The sequence below is a fragment of the Nicotiana tomentosiformis genome, chromosome 12 (genome assembly GCF_000390325.3).
Source record: "Nicotiana tomentosiformis chromosome 12, ASM39032v3, whole genome shotgun sequence".
NCBI lineage: Eukaryota > Viridiplantae > Streptophyta > Magnoliopsida > Solanales > Solanaceae > Nicotiana > Nicotiana tomentosiformis.
This window is the reverse complement of record NC_090823.1, coordinates 23,554,463-23,573,537: the sequence shown is the minus strand read 5'-3', so window position 1 is coordinate 23,573,537 and position 19,075 is coordinate 23,554,463. Positions and strand designations below refer to the sequence as shown.

Below are 19,075 nucleotides of genomic sequence, written 5' to 3'. Positions count from 1 at the left end.
GCCCATTCGAAACACACCTGAGGCCCTTCGGACCCCGTCGAAATATGCCAACAAGTTTCATAGCATAACACGGAGCTACTTGAGGCCTTAAATCACATCAAATAATGTCGAAACTACGAATCGCACCTGGAATCAAACTTATGAATTTCCAAATCTTCCAACTTCCAAAACTCGTGCCGAAACATATCAACTCAACCCGGAATAACGTTAAATTTTGCATGCAAGTCTCAAATGACATAACAGATCTAATCCAACTCTTGGAATCTTAATCCAAGCCTGATATCGACAAAAGTCAATTTCCGGTCAAACCTCTAAACATTCTAAAACTTCAACTTTCCAATATTCGCCAAAATACTTTAAATTATCCTACAGACCTCTAAATCCAAATCTGGAAGCATGCCTAGGTCCAAATTCACCATACGAAGCTATTGGGATCGTCAAAATGACATTTCAGAGTCGTCTATACCAAAGTCAAATTCCGGTCAACTCTTACCGCTTAAGCTTCTAAAACAAGAATCCTTCTTCCAAATTGACCCTGAGTCATCTGAAAACTGAACTTGACCACACACGCAAGTCATAAAACATAATACGAAGCTGTTCGAGACCTTAAGCCTCCAAACGGGTCGTTAATTCTCAAAACTACTGGTCGGGTCGTTACAAACCTTCAATGGAGGAGAAGCCTAATCCTTCAATGGAGGAGGAGCCTAATCTTGAGTGACAAAGGTTTTATGATTTTCTACATCCCGCTGATGTAAATTTATACCCTGATTCTTCCCTCTCTCAACTCGCAGTAATTTTTAGGATGCTAAATATTAAAATGGAGAACACTTTATCACAAAAAGGCTATAACCAAATGATGCAACTGTTGAAAGAGGCTTTACCAGAAGATAATACAGTGCTTAATAACTATTATGAGACAACGAAGCTAGTGTGTAGCTTAGGTTTGCCAGTTGAAAAGATTGATTGTTGTAATTTTGGATGTATGTTGTATTGGGGTGAAGATGAGTACCTCGCATTTTGCAAATTTTGTGGCCACCAGAGGTACAAACGTCGTGTCTGTTCTCGTAAGAGGAAATTAATCTCTTACAAGAAAATGTACGAGTGGAAGCGGAGTTGCCACTGGGACTCACACGGGTGGCTCTATCTATGTTGGGGAGCATCTCAAGAGACTTGTAAGTGTATTTAAAATATCTGAAAATTTCATTTAAGTTTGCACTAATTCGAATCTGATAATGTTATTTAAAATCAGTTGCCTGAAGTTGTGGGTTGCGGATTGTCTCTTGTTCTGCTTTTAATATTCAGTACTTGGAATTATTGTTTGAGAATTTCTTTTGGAAAATTCTGGCTTGTCATGTGTGCTGAAATTGAAGTTAGCAGCTAGATAAAGGAATTTTAGGTGTTGATTTCTTTCTTGCTAGCTGTTGAGCTTTTTGTTTTCAAGAGTGCACCTTTCTTAACAATTGAAAAGACATTTGTTAAAGGAATTGGCCAAATAGTACTATTAACTGTCAGATGAATTTCTACATCCGTTACAGCCATTCAATCTTTCTATTTTTTATTTCATGGCGAATGATATGAAACAAAAAAAAGTAGTAAGGTTCATTTCACCAAACACGCATCCTTGTGACACTGTTGGAAGTTTGACCCCTTTGTATTTTATATTCCTTTGTTGTTATTATCATAAGCTTAGTAGAAAGTGGCATACAAACCAAGAATAGACAGATTTTGGCACCAAAGAAAAAAGTTCTCATGTCTTTTAAGTTATCTTATTCTAAATACTTTGCCCACATAAAATCTGTGTTGTAGTTAACATCCCTAGCTGTTTTAGCATAAATTGAAAATAAATTAGGTACTTCCTTTAGATTGTGTATGACCCCCTACCTGGTGCGCGCCAAACACAAACATGTGTGTATAGCATCGATAGAAAATGTTTGGTGTTACCCCGTAACTGATACTATGAACGATGTAGGAACTTTCTCGTGTGGAAACGAACTTTCAACTTACCCTTTTTCACATAAAAGCAATAAATAGTAACTTTTTTAGTCAATCTGAACTTTAAATGATCTAAATTTGGTCGAATTGATGTATAGCCAATACAAATTTTCTTTCTGTTGTGTTCTAGAAAGAAACATCGCTAAGCGCACTTGATAAATTTATAAATTTTGCCCTCCCAATCCAAGATTTATAGATTTAGTGGAGTGGAGAAAAGTTCCAGTGAATTCAATAATCAAGATTCCTGTGGTTATCTCCTTAAACTAACAAGATTTTGAAGGTGGGAACTCGTTTAGTTTTTAGTTTCTTTGTTCTACTTAAGTTGCTTCTTTTTTCTATGTTATTTTTCAATCTCATTTTTATACAAATACTTTTTGTCAATCTGTTGAATTGAATATATTTTGTATAGGCTGTTAAAAAGGGTTGAGATCCAACACCAAGTGAGATATATTTGCACGTCCATACACATGGTAATGATGAAAAATCTTTTGTTGGTGAGAAATCGCAGATCGTACATGTAAGTCAACTTTTTAAATAATTTTATTGACTTTACTTTCATACCTTTTTTCATTTTGTAAATTGAACACTCAGTATTCTTTAATGTTTCAATTTCACTAATTATTAACTCTTCTACATGAAAAATATCAGAAAATATTACAACAACAAACACATAGTCAATCTGACATTGATCAGTGTAAAACATATTACGAAACTGCGGGAGGAGAAAAGAAAATAAGAGTGGTCTTGGATCTCAAGCAAAATGCTACTACAAGCCGAATCTTCGTGACTCTTTTGGATCTGATGCAACATCCTCAGCAACACCTTCAAATACTCAATCAACACCGATAGAGAATCTGGATGAGTTAGTGACACGATTGATTCCTGTACTGACAGATCATACAGTTCATGTAATCATTGAGCGGGTACGCGAATTAGTTTCTTTACTCTCGCATCAGCCAAATATTGATCTTACCAAATACCCATCAGATGTGGCACCTACAGTTCCTACCTCTTTTACTGCTGCTAACATTGATGAGGTTCATGCATTGGGTTCTGATAATGACTATGACTCTCCAACTTCACATAGTTAGCCTATTTTGTTTAGATTTTATTGTTGGTGTTTGTGGATGGTTTGTACTTAATTATATAGTTATATGCAGTATACTATATATTTTGGACCTTATTGAATATTAATTTATATTAATATCAGTCACTTTTAATTAAGTATATTTAATAGCATTTATGTAATATGCTTGAATAAGGTAAATTTAAAATAATAAATAAATAATTAAAACAATTAGCGACAGATATTTTTCGTAGCTAAAATTAACACATAAAATTAAATCTTGCAACAGATTGGCGACAAAAGATTTTTATCACTAAAAGCAGGAAGAACTAGCGACAGATTCTTTCGTTGCTAATAAGAACAAACGACGAATTTTGTTATGAATTGTAGCGACAAAATTAGTCCAAATAGCGACGAAACCAAGCAAAATAGCGACGGTTTTTTCAGTCGCTACACTTTGCTACAGATATATTGCATCGCTAATCCTTCGCTAGATCTGCGACGATTTTGTATTTTTCGTCGTTATGAGCTTAGCTACGAGAATTTTAGAGACCAATTTGAATCCGCCGCTAAACTGGTTTAGCGATAGAAATAAGATGTTTAGCGACGGGATATGTCCGTCGCTAAATGCTATTTTTTTGTAGTGGATAAATCAGACAATGAAAAAATTATACTAAAAAAGTATATTTAATATTGTTTGGTCATTAGTCTACACCAATCTACTAATCTAAATACTCCTCATAAACAAGACTCTCGTAAAGACTACATTATGAATTCAATAGTTATGTGAAGGAGGAATTCTTAATTTATAGAGGTCAAAATATTTTCCTCCAAAAAAGAGATATGTCAAATATGGAAGAGATCTATATTTTCCTTTAAAAAAAAGTACAATTAATTATGGTAAATAATTTACCCTTCCTTTAAATAATAGGTGAATCCAAATATGATAAGAAAATTAGGACAAGTCATAAAATAGAACTTGTGTTGGCTCACCATCTTTAGTTTTGGCAACAAAAGTAAAATGATCCCTTAAAACAACAATCAGCATCAGTGTAGATATAATTGCATTTCCGGTTTTCCCAAGTATGGTCGTAAATCCCACCACAGAGCAGTGGCGCGGCCAAAATTTAAATTTTATGGGTTCAGAATTCTAGACATTTTAAGTTACTGAATTCCAAATTAATAATTTGTACATACTATTAATTAAATTTCTTAAGATAAATAGAGAATTTGAACTAAAGTTATTGGGTTCAGCCAAACCCACACCTCGATCTCTAGCTCAACTAGCCATTGCATCCAACCATGTGAAGCCTCTGCTACTTCCATTGATTGTTTTTCTTCTTCAGGTCTAATGTTAGCTAGGTTTATGTAAATCTAAGTAGGGTAATTTTCATGCGCATATCATCAAGTTTGGGAGACTATATAGTTAGAGAAGAAGAGATCAAATTAGGTTTTATTCCTCAATGAGATAAACTTGTTTCCTAAGGAACTCAAGAATTTAATAGGTAATGGAGTTGTTATGTAAAAAAGGTTTGTTTTGTTACACCTAAGTTTGAATAGTGACAATAGTGAAAATATAATTGTATCTATTTGATTGGAGGAAATTAGGATGGTAGTGCTCAATCAAAGGAAGTCAATATGTCAAGGATATCAGAAAGGAAACAAGATCAAGTACATCAAGGACAATGCTAAATCAAAGGATGTCAAGGCCATAAAAAAGAAAACATATCAGATGCAATCGCTATAAGAAGACAGTCCTTACTTCATGGATTGATTTGGAATCTAGAGATTCCGAAGATTGATCGATCAAGTCAAACCACTAATCACTCACTTGATTATGAATACGAAAAGGAATGAAGAAAATGAATCCAGCCAATCTCTTGAACATGATTCTGAGACACCCATTGGGTGAAAACTCTTAGAATATTTTGTGCCTCAATCAAGGGTCAATCTGCAACGGCTACTCAAGATTCTCGTATAAGAAGACTGGTAGACTCAAGAATTCAATCAAGCAACTTACCACTGTTTCTATGCCTTTCTAGTTCTTAGCTCAAACACTGTATTCCCGAGTTTACTAGTGTCTCAATAGATAGGAAGTGTTAGAAAATAAAACAAGAGTCATGTCAAGTTTGTAAAATATCGTTGCTGAAAATCATTGGTGGTAAATGATCCAAAAACCCACTGCTACTGTAACAAATTATTGAAGATCTAAGAGAACCCTTGTGACCCAAGGGAACTAGATGTAGGTACCACACCGGTATTGAACCAGTATAAAACCTTTGTGTTCTCAGCTTTTAAATTTCTTACAATTTATTTTCATCGTCAATCAAACCTACTAATAAAGTTAAGTTGACTAATTCTTTTCTGAGTCAACTAAGTTTTTAATTTAGTTAAAATTCACCCCCTTGTAATTTTAATTGGTATGAGGGCAAGGACTCACAATATTGCCTAACATCAAGTGAGGAAAAGATCATGACGTCAAACACAGTTGTTGGAGCTCTATTTTAAGAAGGGACTTTTCAAGTAAGACCACCATACTTCAATGGCCAACACTTTTCACACTGAAAAGTACATATGGAAACCTATATAATGTCATACGACATCAAAATATGGTGTGTGATAAAAAAGGAAAATTTTCTAATTTTTCCAAAGAAGGATACAGATGATGAGATCATAATATCACCTAATCCTCTGGACTTAGATGAATACACCGAAGAACAAGCAATTGTTATCGAAGTGAATGCTAAGGCTAAAAATCTTTTATACAATGCCATTAGTGGTGAAGAGTATGAAAAGATATCAAGCTGTGAAACTGCTAAAGAAATATGGGACAAGTTAGAAGTCACATATAAAGGAACCAACAAAATAAATGAGACAAGAATTAATCTTCTTGTATGTGACTATGAACTATTTCAAATGAAAGACGGAGAATCTGTTGAAGAAATGTTCTCTCGATTCAGCAAAATTCTTGGAGACTTGAAATCTTTGGTAAACCAACCAGAAGCGGAGAACAAGTCATAATATTCCTAAGAAGTCTACCCACTATTTGGAAACCCAAAGTTATTGCTCTTGAATGTCATATGATGAACTCAGAGGTGACCTTATTGCTTTTGAGAAAACACACTTAGACAGGCAAGTTCATCAAGAGAAAAGAAAAATAATCATTTTAAAAGAAATTGTGGCTGAATTAGAAATTGAAGAAGAAGAAGAAGGAGGAGGAGGAGAACAAGATAAAAACATTGCTATGCTCTCCAAAGTCGTGACAAGCATGATGAGGAGAAACAGGAACAATAGAAGAGGCAAGCTAAACTTCAAAAAAGGTAAGATGGGAAATGAAAATGACAAAAATGATGAAAAATGCTATGAATATGGAAAACACATACACATTCAAGTAGAGTGCCCAGAACTGAAAAAAAGACTCAGTAGAAACCTTCAAAAGAAAAGGTCTTTTGGAGCTTGGAGTGAAGAAGAAAAATTTGATCATGAAGAAATTGCCATCATGTATTTCATGGCTATGAATGATGACAGTGATGAAGACTCAAGTGAACTTAGTCACATGGCAAATGAAGGAACCAGTGAGGTACGTTCTCCCATGTGTCCCAAATGTAATGAACTTCAAGAATTTATTGATATTGCACTTATTGACATTGAGAAGGTCCTAAATTAGTTTCGAAAGATTTAACGAGAAAAGAAAGGCTGGGATATGAAACTTGAAGTATGTGAAATAGAAAAAAGACATGCTTCAAGAAGAAGTTCATGAACTTCAACTTCAACTGAATGGATTGAGAAAATCCACCAGTCAAAGTTTCATTAGATCTAACTAGTCAAATTCTCATACTAATTCATTTAGGGGAAGAACTTACACCGCATGCATTCATTGTGGCAAAATAGACATAAATCTAACCATTGCAGGTTCAAAGATAAGACTTCTGAAAGTCCTATCAATCCATCTTGTTTTTGTTACGGAAAATCTGGCCATACCTCTAATTATTGCAGGTTAAAGAATAACAAAGGATGGGTTTGGCGACCCAAGGCCTCTAACCAAGCTAACAATGAGAACACTAACCGTCCAGGACCAGCATGCTTAGGTACCTAAAATCAAATAATTTGTTTTTTGCAGGAACACCGCAAGAAGAATCGAAAAGGAAAATAGTATCTCGTTAGCGCGTGTTCCAGACATATGACAGGTGATAAATAATTATTCAAATTTGTCACTAATTTTGATGGTGGATTTGTCACTTTCGGAGACAAATCAAAAGGAAATATAATTGGAGTACGAAGAGTTCCCCTTAGCTCATCATGTGATGTAGATGAGGTATACTTAATAGACGAACTTGGTTACAATCTGCTCAGCATCAGTCAACTATGTGACTGTGACTATGAGGTTCGTTTAAAAAAATATGGTTGATTCATTGAAGATGAATCAGGTAAAATTATTCTATCTAAAAGTAGAGATAGAAATGTCTATACTCTTAGCAATATTGACAGTCTAGGGAATCAAATTTTCTTAGCTACAATGATTGATGATCACTGGTTATGTCATAAAAAGCTTGGACATGATAGCATTCATACTATTCAAAAACTTTCCAAATGTGATCTTGTCATTGTCCTTCCAAAACTAGATTTTTCAAAAGATCAAATTTGTGATGCATGTCAATTAGGAAAATAAACTCGTTCATATTTTAAACAAAAAATATTATTTCTACTACAAAACTTCTTCAACTTTTGCATATGGATATTTTTGGTCCAACTACTAGCATTGGTGGTAGAAAATATGCCTTTGTTATTGTAGATGATTTTTCCCGTTTTACCTGGGTTATTTTTCTGAGCCATAAAAGATGTTGGTCGAATTTAGAGCTCTCTCAGGAGAGGTTTTCACCTATCACTTTGAGGTAAGTTATTTCTATACAATATGAGTTTAAATCATGCATTATGGGTAGATTTTAACATAGAAATGGTAAAAATTTTAGAAGATTATTGGAAAACCTAGGTTTTAATAAAAATGGGATTAGACCACGAAAATGGTTATGGAATCGAGTAGAAATTATATATTTTAGTTTGTGAGGTTATGGGTAACATTTATCTTCAAATATTTCTGGAATCCAGGCACGTGGGCCCGAGGTAAATTTTTAGGAATCTTCCCATTCGGGTTGGGTAATCACTATAATAGCTAAGTTATGAACTTTTGAGTATATATTGATTAATTTATGCAATATTTGGCTAGTTTCGGTTTGTTCTGCATCAACTTGAGGACTTTGATAAAATTTGTGGACCGAAAGTGAGCTTGAGAATGAGGTAAGTCTCTTGCCTAACCTTGTAAGAGGGAATTTACCCCATAAGTATTTTAAATTACTATTTGCTTCTAATTATGGGTGTGTCACGACCCAATTTCTCCTCCGTTTGGGTATCGTGATGGCACCTAGTCCTTGCCTAACAATAATTAAAATAACAATATTATTTAAATAGAATCTCTTATAGTTCCCAAAACCGGTAGTACAAGTAATAAGCTTTATAGAGTGTTTGATAGAAAACTTCTAAATACAACTGTCCAGAAATAAGAATAAACAGTGCAAAACGAAAAGTTGAAAGTGACTCCGAAGCCTGCGAACGCAGCGACAGGTTTACCTTGAGTCTCCGTAACAACAATCCACACAGCTAGCTAACGAACAATTACCTGGATCTGCACAAAACAATGTGTAGAAGAGTAGCATGAGCACACCATAACGGTACCCTGTAAGTATCAAGACTAACCTCGGTGAAGTAGTGACGGGGACTAGTCAAGACACCCACAGGTCTAATAAACTAAACAAGCATAAGTATAGGGATGACAGAACATGACATCTATCTAAGAAACCCCCGCGATATGGCTAAAGACATAGCAACTGCAATAAGGAAGGAAACAGGAAGTAACAGCGGAACACCAGAATAAGACACAGAAGAATGAACGAAAACACAACCCAAATCCAGAAATCACAATACAGTAAAGGCAAGGCAAGTAGTAACTCAACAACTGCAATAGTTTTCACATCAGGTCTCAGCCAACAACCCCAATAAATTAGTCAAATCCTTCAAGTGTAAACTTTCACCCGTAAGTTTTTAAATTGAGGTCTTTAGAATATAATCCTTTCGAATAAGAAATTATTGAAATATACTTCATTCAAATAAATATCTTTTAAACATAATTCTTTCAAGATAAAACCTTTCAAATATAAAGTTTTCAAATAATTAGCCTTCAAACATAGTTCTTTCAAGATAAATACTTTTCAAGTATAACCTTTTCAAATAAATATCTTCAAACATAGTTCCTTCAAGATAAATACTTTTCAAAATATAAACTCTTCAAGTAATATCCTTAGAGTATAAGTCACCCTGTGACACCTAAGCATGGAAGATTAGCAACTCCGAATACAGATATAACCACAGGGAAAATCAACCGGGATACCATCCCATAGTCCCGAATTAATTATGCAAGACAGGGGGATCTCCCGAAATACGTCCGTAGTCCTAATTTAAATATACAGTGTTGGGGAATCTCCCAGAATACGTCTGTAGTCCTAATTTAAATATGCAGTACTGGGGGATCTCCCGGAATACGTCCGTAGTCCCAAAATAAATATGCAGTACTGGGGGATCTCCCGGAATACGTCTGTAGTCCCAATTTAAATATGCAGTGCTGGGGGATCTCCCGGAATACGTTTGTAGTCCCAATTTAAATATGCAGCGCAAACAATTGAGATAATAACTATAACACGACAGAAACCTCATACATCACCACAACGAGTACAAAAGCAACAATGACAGAAATGCAAGGTACGACGAGCAAATCAACTCAAGAATTTAAATCACAAGAATGGTAGAACTCATTCACAAGGAATAACCACAGTAAAGAATGCTAGGCACAAGTAGAACAGCTTAACAAGGGAAAACAAAACAAAAATGTAGCAACAATTCCACAATATTCAAGTCAACAATAAGAAGCCAACACGAGTCAAATAGTTCCAAATAATAGCAAGTCAACTAAGATATAGGTTATCTAAACTCCTTTTGAGGTTGAGCAATTACGAGAAAAATTCAACAATTCAAGTAAGGATAAGCAGCGAAAGATAATCATAACTCCAATTAAGACTAAACAATTATAGGATGAGAAAATAATGATTTCAATAAAAGATAAGCAGTTATGAAAAATATAGCACGCCGATAGAAGAGGTAAAATCTTTGGTTAAGTCAAATAAGGGTCAAATAGATAGTAAGAGTGAATCCTAAAGGAATTATCTCTAATCAAAGCATGTAGAGGTGAAACTAGCAAATAGGAATTCAAACGTATCAAAAACAACATCATACATAGTGAATATAAGGACATAAGAACCCTAAAAGGACAACTTTCCACAAATAAGTCCAAGCACGCACTCGTCACCTCGCGTACACAGAATACAATCAACATAGATGACTCAAATCCTAAGGGGTAGTTCGCTCACACAAGGTTAGGCAAGATGCTTACCTCGAGTCAAGCTCAATTAATCCGTAAGAATTCCCTTTCCACAAATATCTGGCTCTGAATGGCCCAAATCTAGCCAAAAGCAATTACATATCATATTTACAATCATAACAGACTCATCTAATTAATTAAATCAATACTTAAATAAAAATTCCGAAATTCGCCCTAAAAGTCGACACGGGTCCACGTCTCGGAATCGGGTAAAAGTCATAAAATACGAAATCTCATTCACTCACGAGTCTAACCATATCAAATTTACTAAAATCCGACACCAAAATCTCGATCAAAATCCCAAAATTCGGCCTAAGAACCTTTCTCAAATTTTCACCCCAAATCTGAATTTAAACGATGAATTCTAGCATAGATTAGTGGAATATAACCATAAGGGAGTTAAGAATGATTACCCAAAAACTTTCTTAGAAAATCTCTCCAAATTTCGCCTTCTACCGAGCTCTCAATCAAATTTGTGAAGTGAACTTCAAACCCTCTTTTCTGCCCCTTTTCTGCCCTGTTATTCCGCATCTGTGGACCTTGGGTCGCGCCTGCAACGCCGCACCTGCAGAATTTCCTTCGCAGGTGTGGAAACGACTTAAGAGGGTTGGGTCCGCTTCTGCAGAAAAAGGGCCGCACCTGCGAGTGCGCGCCTGCAGACTATTGTCTGCTTCTACAATCTCCTCCGCACCTGCGTGACCCTAACGCATCTGCGGGCATCGCATATGCGGAATTCACCTCGCACTTGTGACCCCTGACACTCTTCTATTTTTCCGCTTCTGCGCTTGCCTCCCTGAATGTGTGATCACGGACCTGCGGTCTCTCCACCGCAGGTGCTAAAATGACAGATGCCTGAAGACTTCAGCAGCAACACAAATCCAACTCTTGATCCGTTAAGCACTCGAAACTCACCCGAGCCCCCCCGAGACCTCAACCAAATATACCAACCAGTCCTAAAACACCATACAAACTTAGTCGAGCCCTCAAATCACATCAACTAATGCTAAAATCACGAATCACCTTCCAATTCAAATTTAAAGAACTTGAAACTTTAAATTCCTACAACCGATGCTGAAACCTATCAAACCACGCCCGAATGACCTCAAATTTTGCACACAGATAAAAAATGACACTAAAAACCCACAACCACTTTCAGAAATCCATTCCGATCTCGATATCAAAATTTCCACTATCAACCGAAATCGCCGAGAATCTAACTTTCGACAATTCAAGCCTAAATCTACTACAGACCTCCAAAACACATTCTGGACGCGCTACTAAGCTCAATGTCACTCAACGGAGCTAACAGAGTCAACATAATTCCATTCCGGATCCGTCTTCACATAGTTCCGACTACGATCTAAATTCTAAGACTTAAGCTCTCATTTAGGGACTAAGTATCCCAAATCACTTCGAATCACCCGATAATTGAATTTAACCATGCACGCAAGTCAAGGCACATAATACGAAGCTGCTCAGGGTCTTATGCCGCCAGACACGACTTAAATTCTCAAAACGACCGGCCGGGTCGTTACATCCTTCCCCTCTTAAACAAACGTTCGTCCTCGAACGTGCTAAGAATCGCCTCGAAGTCTTCAATCACCGATAGCACATATTCAACTTACACCCGTGGGGGGACCCTACGTCACCCCAATCCATATAAGACTAACGACACCATCCCAACTGTAATTTATCCTTTCTATCAACACCGCTAAGCCTTAGAGTCAAAAATTCTCACCTTCCATTTGTCTTCAAAAGACCCGATTCTAAATCCATAACCGATATCAGTCTCAACCAGCTGTAACAACTCTTGCCTACACCCACAAGGTACAACTGCACAACAAGACACACCACACATAGGCCCATAATAACATTTCTGATCACTATAGCTGCCCGAAATCAAAACCATCACCGGCAATTAGCCTTATATCCATTAGAACCATGTTTCAACCTCCATAACACTGACAACGATGCAAAAAAATACGAAGATCTCTTAACTATACACCCGAATCAATAAGTCACAACTAACACCACCGGTCACACACCCCACAAGCAAAAACTCAAGAAGCACATAACGAGAATGACTGAATACGTAAAGAGAAAAACATAAGAGAAATATCAAACAAGCACGACATGCACAACTCTCTAACAGTACCATACTACGAATCAATTTTAAATAGGAAAAATCAAAGTATATGAACAAATCACAAGAATCTCATCTTGATATAACTTCCACCGCGGCATGCAACCCGGCTCAAACATATCAAATCACCTAGAATCGCGAGGGTCTCACCCTCAACTCTGAATCACAAGTCGAATACACATCATACCAATGTAAATCTTTCACTAATTCAATTCTGCCAATAAAATCACAACACTTACTAAACCCTCACCCCGATAGAGTATCAAATTACAAATCGTAACCAATTTACTCAAGAATCACATCAAACCTACCATAATGGACAACATGAATTCACTTTTAGTCTCGAAACTTTCGATAATGAATAGAAACAAATGATAGACACGGGCTACCACTCATAGAGTCTCCTAACAGGGGTAAACACCTAAACAAAATACTAAGTCGTGAACTTACCCATAGGTGGGACAACAAATAGGGAAACTTGCCCCGATAAGCACAACCGAATCAAAATACGAATGGTGCCCCTATACAACAAATCAAAAGCATACTTGTATGACATCATCTGGCGCAGTAGCCTCAAGCCTATTATATGAATACATCAATGGGTCGGGCTTTCCCCTCTTGGGTGCCCTCTACTCTCCCGAATACTCCACTGTGACACACCTGTCCGTAATCTAGGACAATCTCTCACCCTGTGGCTGGTATCTCCACACTCGAAGCAACCTCTATGCTGACGTGGTTGTAGGAACTGTGCGGTACGGGTACTCTGAGACCCATGAGCACCTGACACATTGTGCGAAGCCTGAAGTGCAAACCGAACTGGCTGACCCATAAAACCTCTACCATGTCGTACCCTGCCTCCAAAATAAAGACCAGTAGATCTCTCCAGTCTACGAGGCCTCCTCACCTCCTTGTCCTCTCTCTCCTGATCTCACCTATACTCTCTCTCATGGCCCCGCATGTCCTCTATACGGCGAGCGATCCCTACCACCTGCTAAAACGAAACATCTGACTCTAACTCCCGAGCCATACTGAACCGAATATCATGCCTGAGTCCCTCAATGAATCTACGGACACACTCTCTAACTGTGGCGACCAAAACAGGTGCATGCCTAGCCAAATCACTAAATCTCACGACATACTCTACATTGACAAAGTGCCCTGGTGCAGCTTCTCAAACTCCACGCGCCATGCATCTCGATGGGACTGAGGTACAAACTCTCTCAGGAACATCTATGAAAACTGAACCCATGTAAGTAAAGCTAACTCGACTGGGCTACCCATCTCATATGCCCGCCACCACTGATAAGCCTCTCCCTTAAGCTGGAACGTAGTGAAAGAAACCCCACTTGTCTCAACAATATCAATAGTGCGGAGGATGTTATGGCACTCCTCCAGAAAACCCTGTGCACTCTCTGAAGCCAAACCGCTAAATGTAGGAGGGTTATACCTCTTGAACCTTGCAAATCTAGGCTTCCCTTCCTCGGATGCTGCTGCTCTGACCATAAGCTAAACTGGAACCACGCCCTGTGTTACCATGACACCTGGAACTTGACCAACGTGAACTCGCAACTCTGGAGTGTGGGCGGCGGGAGCCTGGGATCCTCCCCCGGTCTGTGAAGTAACTGGTGCAACCGGAATAGCCCCGCTTAAGCCAATATACCAAACATGCTCAGGAACTGTGCTAAAGCCTCCTGAAGTCCGGGGGTAATAGCAGGCGCCTTCGGTTCTTGCCCCCAACTGGAACTACTGGCAGCCCCCCAACTGCTCCTCTGTTAGGTGCCCTAGCTGCAGCACGTGCTCCTCGTCGGCCTGTGCCTCTGACCATAGCGACATCTACTCCGGGGGTAACATCATCAGGAACCGCAACTCGTATCCTCACCATTTGTGAGAGAATGGAATTGTAAATTTCAAACTTCAAGATCAATGAACTCGCACGATAGGAATGAAGGAAGAGAAATTGTCCTAATAGTTCCATAGCCTCTCGAAGATAAGTATAGACGTCTCCGTACCAATCTGCAAGACTCTACTAAACTCGCTTATGACTCGTAGCACCTATGAACCTAGGGATCTGATACCAACTTGTCACAACCTAATTTCCCCTACGTTTGGTATCGTGATGGCACCTAGTCTTAAGGACTAGGTAAGCCTAACAATAATTAAAACAACAATATTATTTAAATAGAATCTCTTATAGTTCCCATAACCGGTAGTACAAGTCATAAGCTCTATAAAGTGTTTGCTAGAAAACTTCTAAATACAATTGTCCAAAAATAAGAATAAACAATGCAAAACGAAAAGTTGAAGGTGACTCCGAAGCCTGCGAACGCAGCGGCAGGTTTACCTTGAGTCTCCGCAACAATAGTCCACACAGCTAGCTAACGAACAATTACCTGGATCTGCACAAAACAATGTGTAGAAGAGTAGCATGAGCACACCACATCGGTGTCCAGTAAGTATCAAGACTAACCTCGGTGAAGTAGTGACGAGGACTAGTCAACACACCCACTGGTCTAATAAACTGAACAAGCATAAGCATAGGGATGACAGAACATGGCATCTATCTAAGGACCCCCGCGATATGGCTAACGACATAGCAACTGCAATAAGGAAGAAAAAACAGGAAGTAACAGCGAAACACCAAAATAAGACATAGAAGAATGAACGAAAACACAACCCAAATCCAGAAATCACAATACAGTAAAGGCAAGTAGTAACTCAGCAGCTGCAATAGTTTTCACATCAGGTCTCAGCCAACAACCCCAATAAATTAGTCAAATCCTTCAAGTGTAAACTTTCACCCGTAAGTTTTTAAATTGAGGTCTTTAGAATATAATCCTTTTCAATAAAAAATTATTGAAATATACTTCCTTCAAATAAATATCTTTCAAACATAATTCTTTCAAGATAAAACCTTTCAAATATAAATTTTTCAAATAATTAGCCTTCAAACATAGTTCTTTCAAGATAAATACTTTTCAAGTATAACCCTTTCAAATAAATATCTTCAAACATAGTTCCTTCAAGATAAATACTTTTCAAAATATAAACTCTTCAAGTAATATCCTTCGAGTATAAGTCACCCTGTGACACCTAAGCATGGAAGATTAGCAGCTCCGAATATAGATATAACCACAAGGGAAATCTACCGGGATACCGTCCCGTAGTCCCGAATTAATTATGCAAGACAGGGGGATCTCCCAGAATATGTCCGTAGTCCCAATTTAAATATGCAGTATTGGGGGATCTCCCGTAATGCGTCCGTAGTCCCAATTTAAATATGCAGTACTGGGGGATCTCCCGGAATACGTCTGTAGTCCCAAAATAAATATGCAGTACTGGGGGATCTCCCGGAATACGTCGGTAGTCCCAATTTAAATATGCAGCACAAACAACAGAGATAGCAACTATAACACGATACGAGTACAAAAGCAACAATGACAGAAATGCAAGGTACGACGAGCAAATCAACTCAAGAATTTAAATCACAAGAACGGTAGAACTCATTCACAAGGAATAACCACAGTAAAGAATGCTAGGCACACGGAGAACATCTTAACAAGGGAAAACAAAACAAAAATGTAGCAACAATTCCACAATATTCAAGTCAACAATAAGAAGCCAACACGAGTCAAGTAGTTCCAAATAATGGCAAGTCAACTAAGATATAGGTTATCTAAACTCCTTTTGAGGTTGAGCAATTACGAGGAAAATTCAACAATTCAAGTAAGGATAAGCAGCGAAAGATAATCATAACTCCAATTAAGACTAAATAATTATAAGATGAGAAAATAATGATTTCAATTAAAGATAAGCAGTTATGAAAAATATAGCACGACGATAGAAGAGGTAAAATCTTTGGTTAAGTCGAATAAGGGTCAAATAGATAGTAAGAGTGAATTCTAAAGCAATTATCTCTAATCAAAGCATGTAGAGGTGAAACTAGCAAATAGGAATTCAAACGTATCAAAAACAACATCATACACAGTGAATATAAGGACATAAGAACCCTAAAAGGCTAACTTTCCACAAATAAGTCCGAGCACGCACTCGTCACCTCGCGTACACAGAATACAATCAACATAGATGACTCAAATCCTAAGGGGTAGTTCCCCCACACAAGGTTAGGCAAGATGCTTACCTCGAGTCAAGCCAATCAATCCGTAAGAATGCCCTTTCCACGAATATCTGTCTCTGAATGGCCCAAATCTAGCCAAAAGCAATTACATATCATATTTACAATCATAATAGACTCATCAAATTAATTAAATCAATACTTAAACAAAAATTCCGAAATTCGCCCTAAAAGTCGATACGGGCCCACATCTCGAAATCGGGTAAAAGTTATAAAATATGAAAGCTCATTCACTCACGAGTCTAACCATATCGAATTTACTAAAATCCAACACCAAAATCTCGATCAAAACCCCCAATTTTGGCCTAAGAAATTTTCTCAAATTTTCACCCCAAATCTGAATTTAAACGATGAATTCTAGCATAGATTAGTGGAATATAAGCATAAGGGAGTTAAGAATTATTACCCAAAAACTTTCTCAGAAAATCTCTCCAAATTTCGCCTTCTACCGAGCTCTCAATCAAATTTGTGAAGTGAACTTCAAACCCTCGAATCTGCCCCTTTTCTGCCCTATTATTCCGCATCTGCGGACCTTGGGTCATACCTGCTACGCCGCACCTGCGAAATTTCCTTCGCAGGTGCGGAAACGATTTAATAGGGCTGGGTCCGCTTCTGCCGAAAAAAGGCCACACCTGCGAGTGCGCGCCTGTGGACTATTGTCTGCTTCTGCGATCTCCTCCGCGCCTGCGTGACCCTAACGCATCTGCGGGCATCGCAAATGCGGAATTTACCTCGCACCTGCGACCCCTAGCACTCTTCCATTTTTCCGCTTCTGCGCTTGCTTCCCCGCATGTGCGATCAGGCACCTACGGTCTCTCCACCGCAAGTGCGAAAATGACAGATGCCTGAGGACTTCAGCAGCAACACAAATCCAACTTTTGATCCGTTAAGCACTCGAAACTCACCCGAGCCCCCCGGGACCTCAACCAAACATACCAACCAATCCTAAAATACCATACGAACTTAGTCGAGCCCTCAAATCATATCAACTAATGCTAAAATCATGAATCACCTTCCAATTCAAACTTAAAAAAATTAAAACTTTAAATTCCTACAACCGATGCCGAAACCTATCAAACCACGTCCGAATGACCTAACATTTTGTACACAGGTCAAAAATGACACTACAAACCCACAACCACTTTCGGAAATCCATTCCGAGCTCGATATCAAAATTTCCACTATCAGTCGAAATCGCCGAAAATCTAACTTTCGCCAATTCAAGCCTAAATCTACTACAGACCTCCAAAACACATTCCGGACGCGCTCCTAAGCTCAAAATCACTCAACGGAGCTAACAGAGTCGACATAATTCCATTCCGGATTCATCTTCACACAGTTCCGACTACGGTCCAAATTATAAGACTTAAGCTCTCATTTACGTATTAAGTGTCCCAAATCACTTCGAATCACCTGATAATTGAATTCAACAATGCACGCAAGTCAATACACATAATACGAAGCTGCTCAAGGCTTTACGCCGTCGTACGGGACTTAAATTCTCAAAACGACCGGCCGGGTCGTTATAGGGTGCTACATACGCACGAAGTGATGAGAGTCTGTGCGTAGCTACAAATCATGCTTATGTCCGGGTAGTTTTAGGACCCTATCATGACATACTTGTATTATTTTCACTCTACTTGTTAATTTAAATGCTTAAATTATATTGAAACTTGATAAAAGATTCGTAAAGACCGAACTTCAGTTACTTTGAGTTTTGGCGAGTTACTTGACCACTGATAGAAACTTTGCCTCCTTGTGTATTAGTCTTGTGATAACCGTTAAATCGGATATTCGTTGAGTATTCTCTTTTTTTTTTGTGGAGCAGGCATAACACCTCGACAGTATAATAGATGCATGTATGGTTCGTGCCGGTCGACCCTCGGCAGTGTACACATTATTCTGGATCGGGTTGTACGATCTCGGCATAAATCATGCGTGATAATGCTCGGAGTCTGATTACACTTGATATTACCTTCATGACTTGAGAAATTATAACTTACTTGATGGACCGTATTTGTTGAAGTTAGTATGTGCTACTTGGAGATTATAAATTGATTTTTAGTTAAAGAATCACTTATTCACTGTTTGTTATTATATTATTATTATTATTATTGACGTATTCCATGCCTATTTAGGATTTTTGTATTTTATCTATTGGCCCATAGTAAGTGTCGATGTCGATCCCTCGTCACTAGTTCTTCGAGGTTAGACTAGATACTTACTGGGTACATGTTGTTTATGTACTCACGCAAC

At 37.9% G+C, this 19,075-nt stretch overlaps 1 protein-coding gene and 1 long non-coding RNA gene across 2 annotated transcripts; both read left to right on the top strand.

Annotated features, from left to right (window-relative positions):
- Positions 1 to 2,157: 2,157 nt before the first annotated feature.
- On the top strand, positions 2,158 to 2,476 carry LOC117273699 (uncharacterized). The gene is made up of 2 exons (XR_004503731.2): positions 2,158 to 2,272; positions 2,402 to 2,476. It is a non-coding gene; the product is annotated as an uncharacterized lncRNA (long non-coding RNA).
- Positions 2,477 to 5,647: 3,171 nt separating this feature from the next.
- LOC138902357 (uncharacterized) lies at positions 5,648 to 6,079 on the top strand. Its single transcript, XM_070190214.1, has one exon. It carries the CDS (start codon positions 5,648 to 5,650, stop codon positions 6,077 to 6,079), a length of 432 nt encoding a protein of 143 aa, XP_070046315.1.
- The last annotated feature ends 12,996 nt before the right edge of the window (positions 6,080 to 19,075 follow it).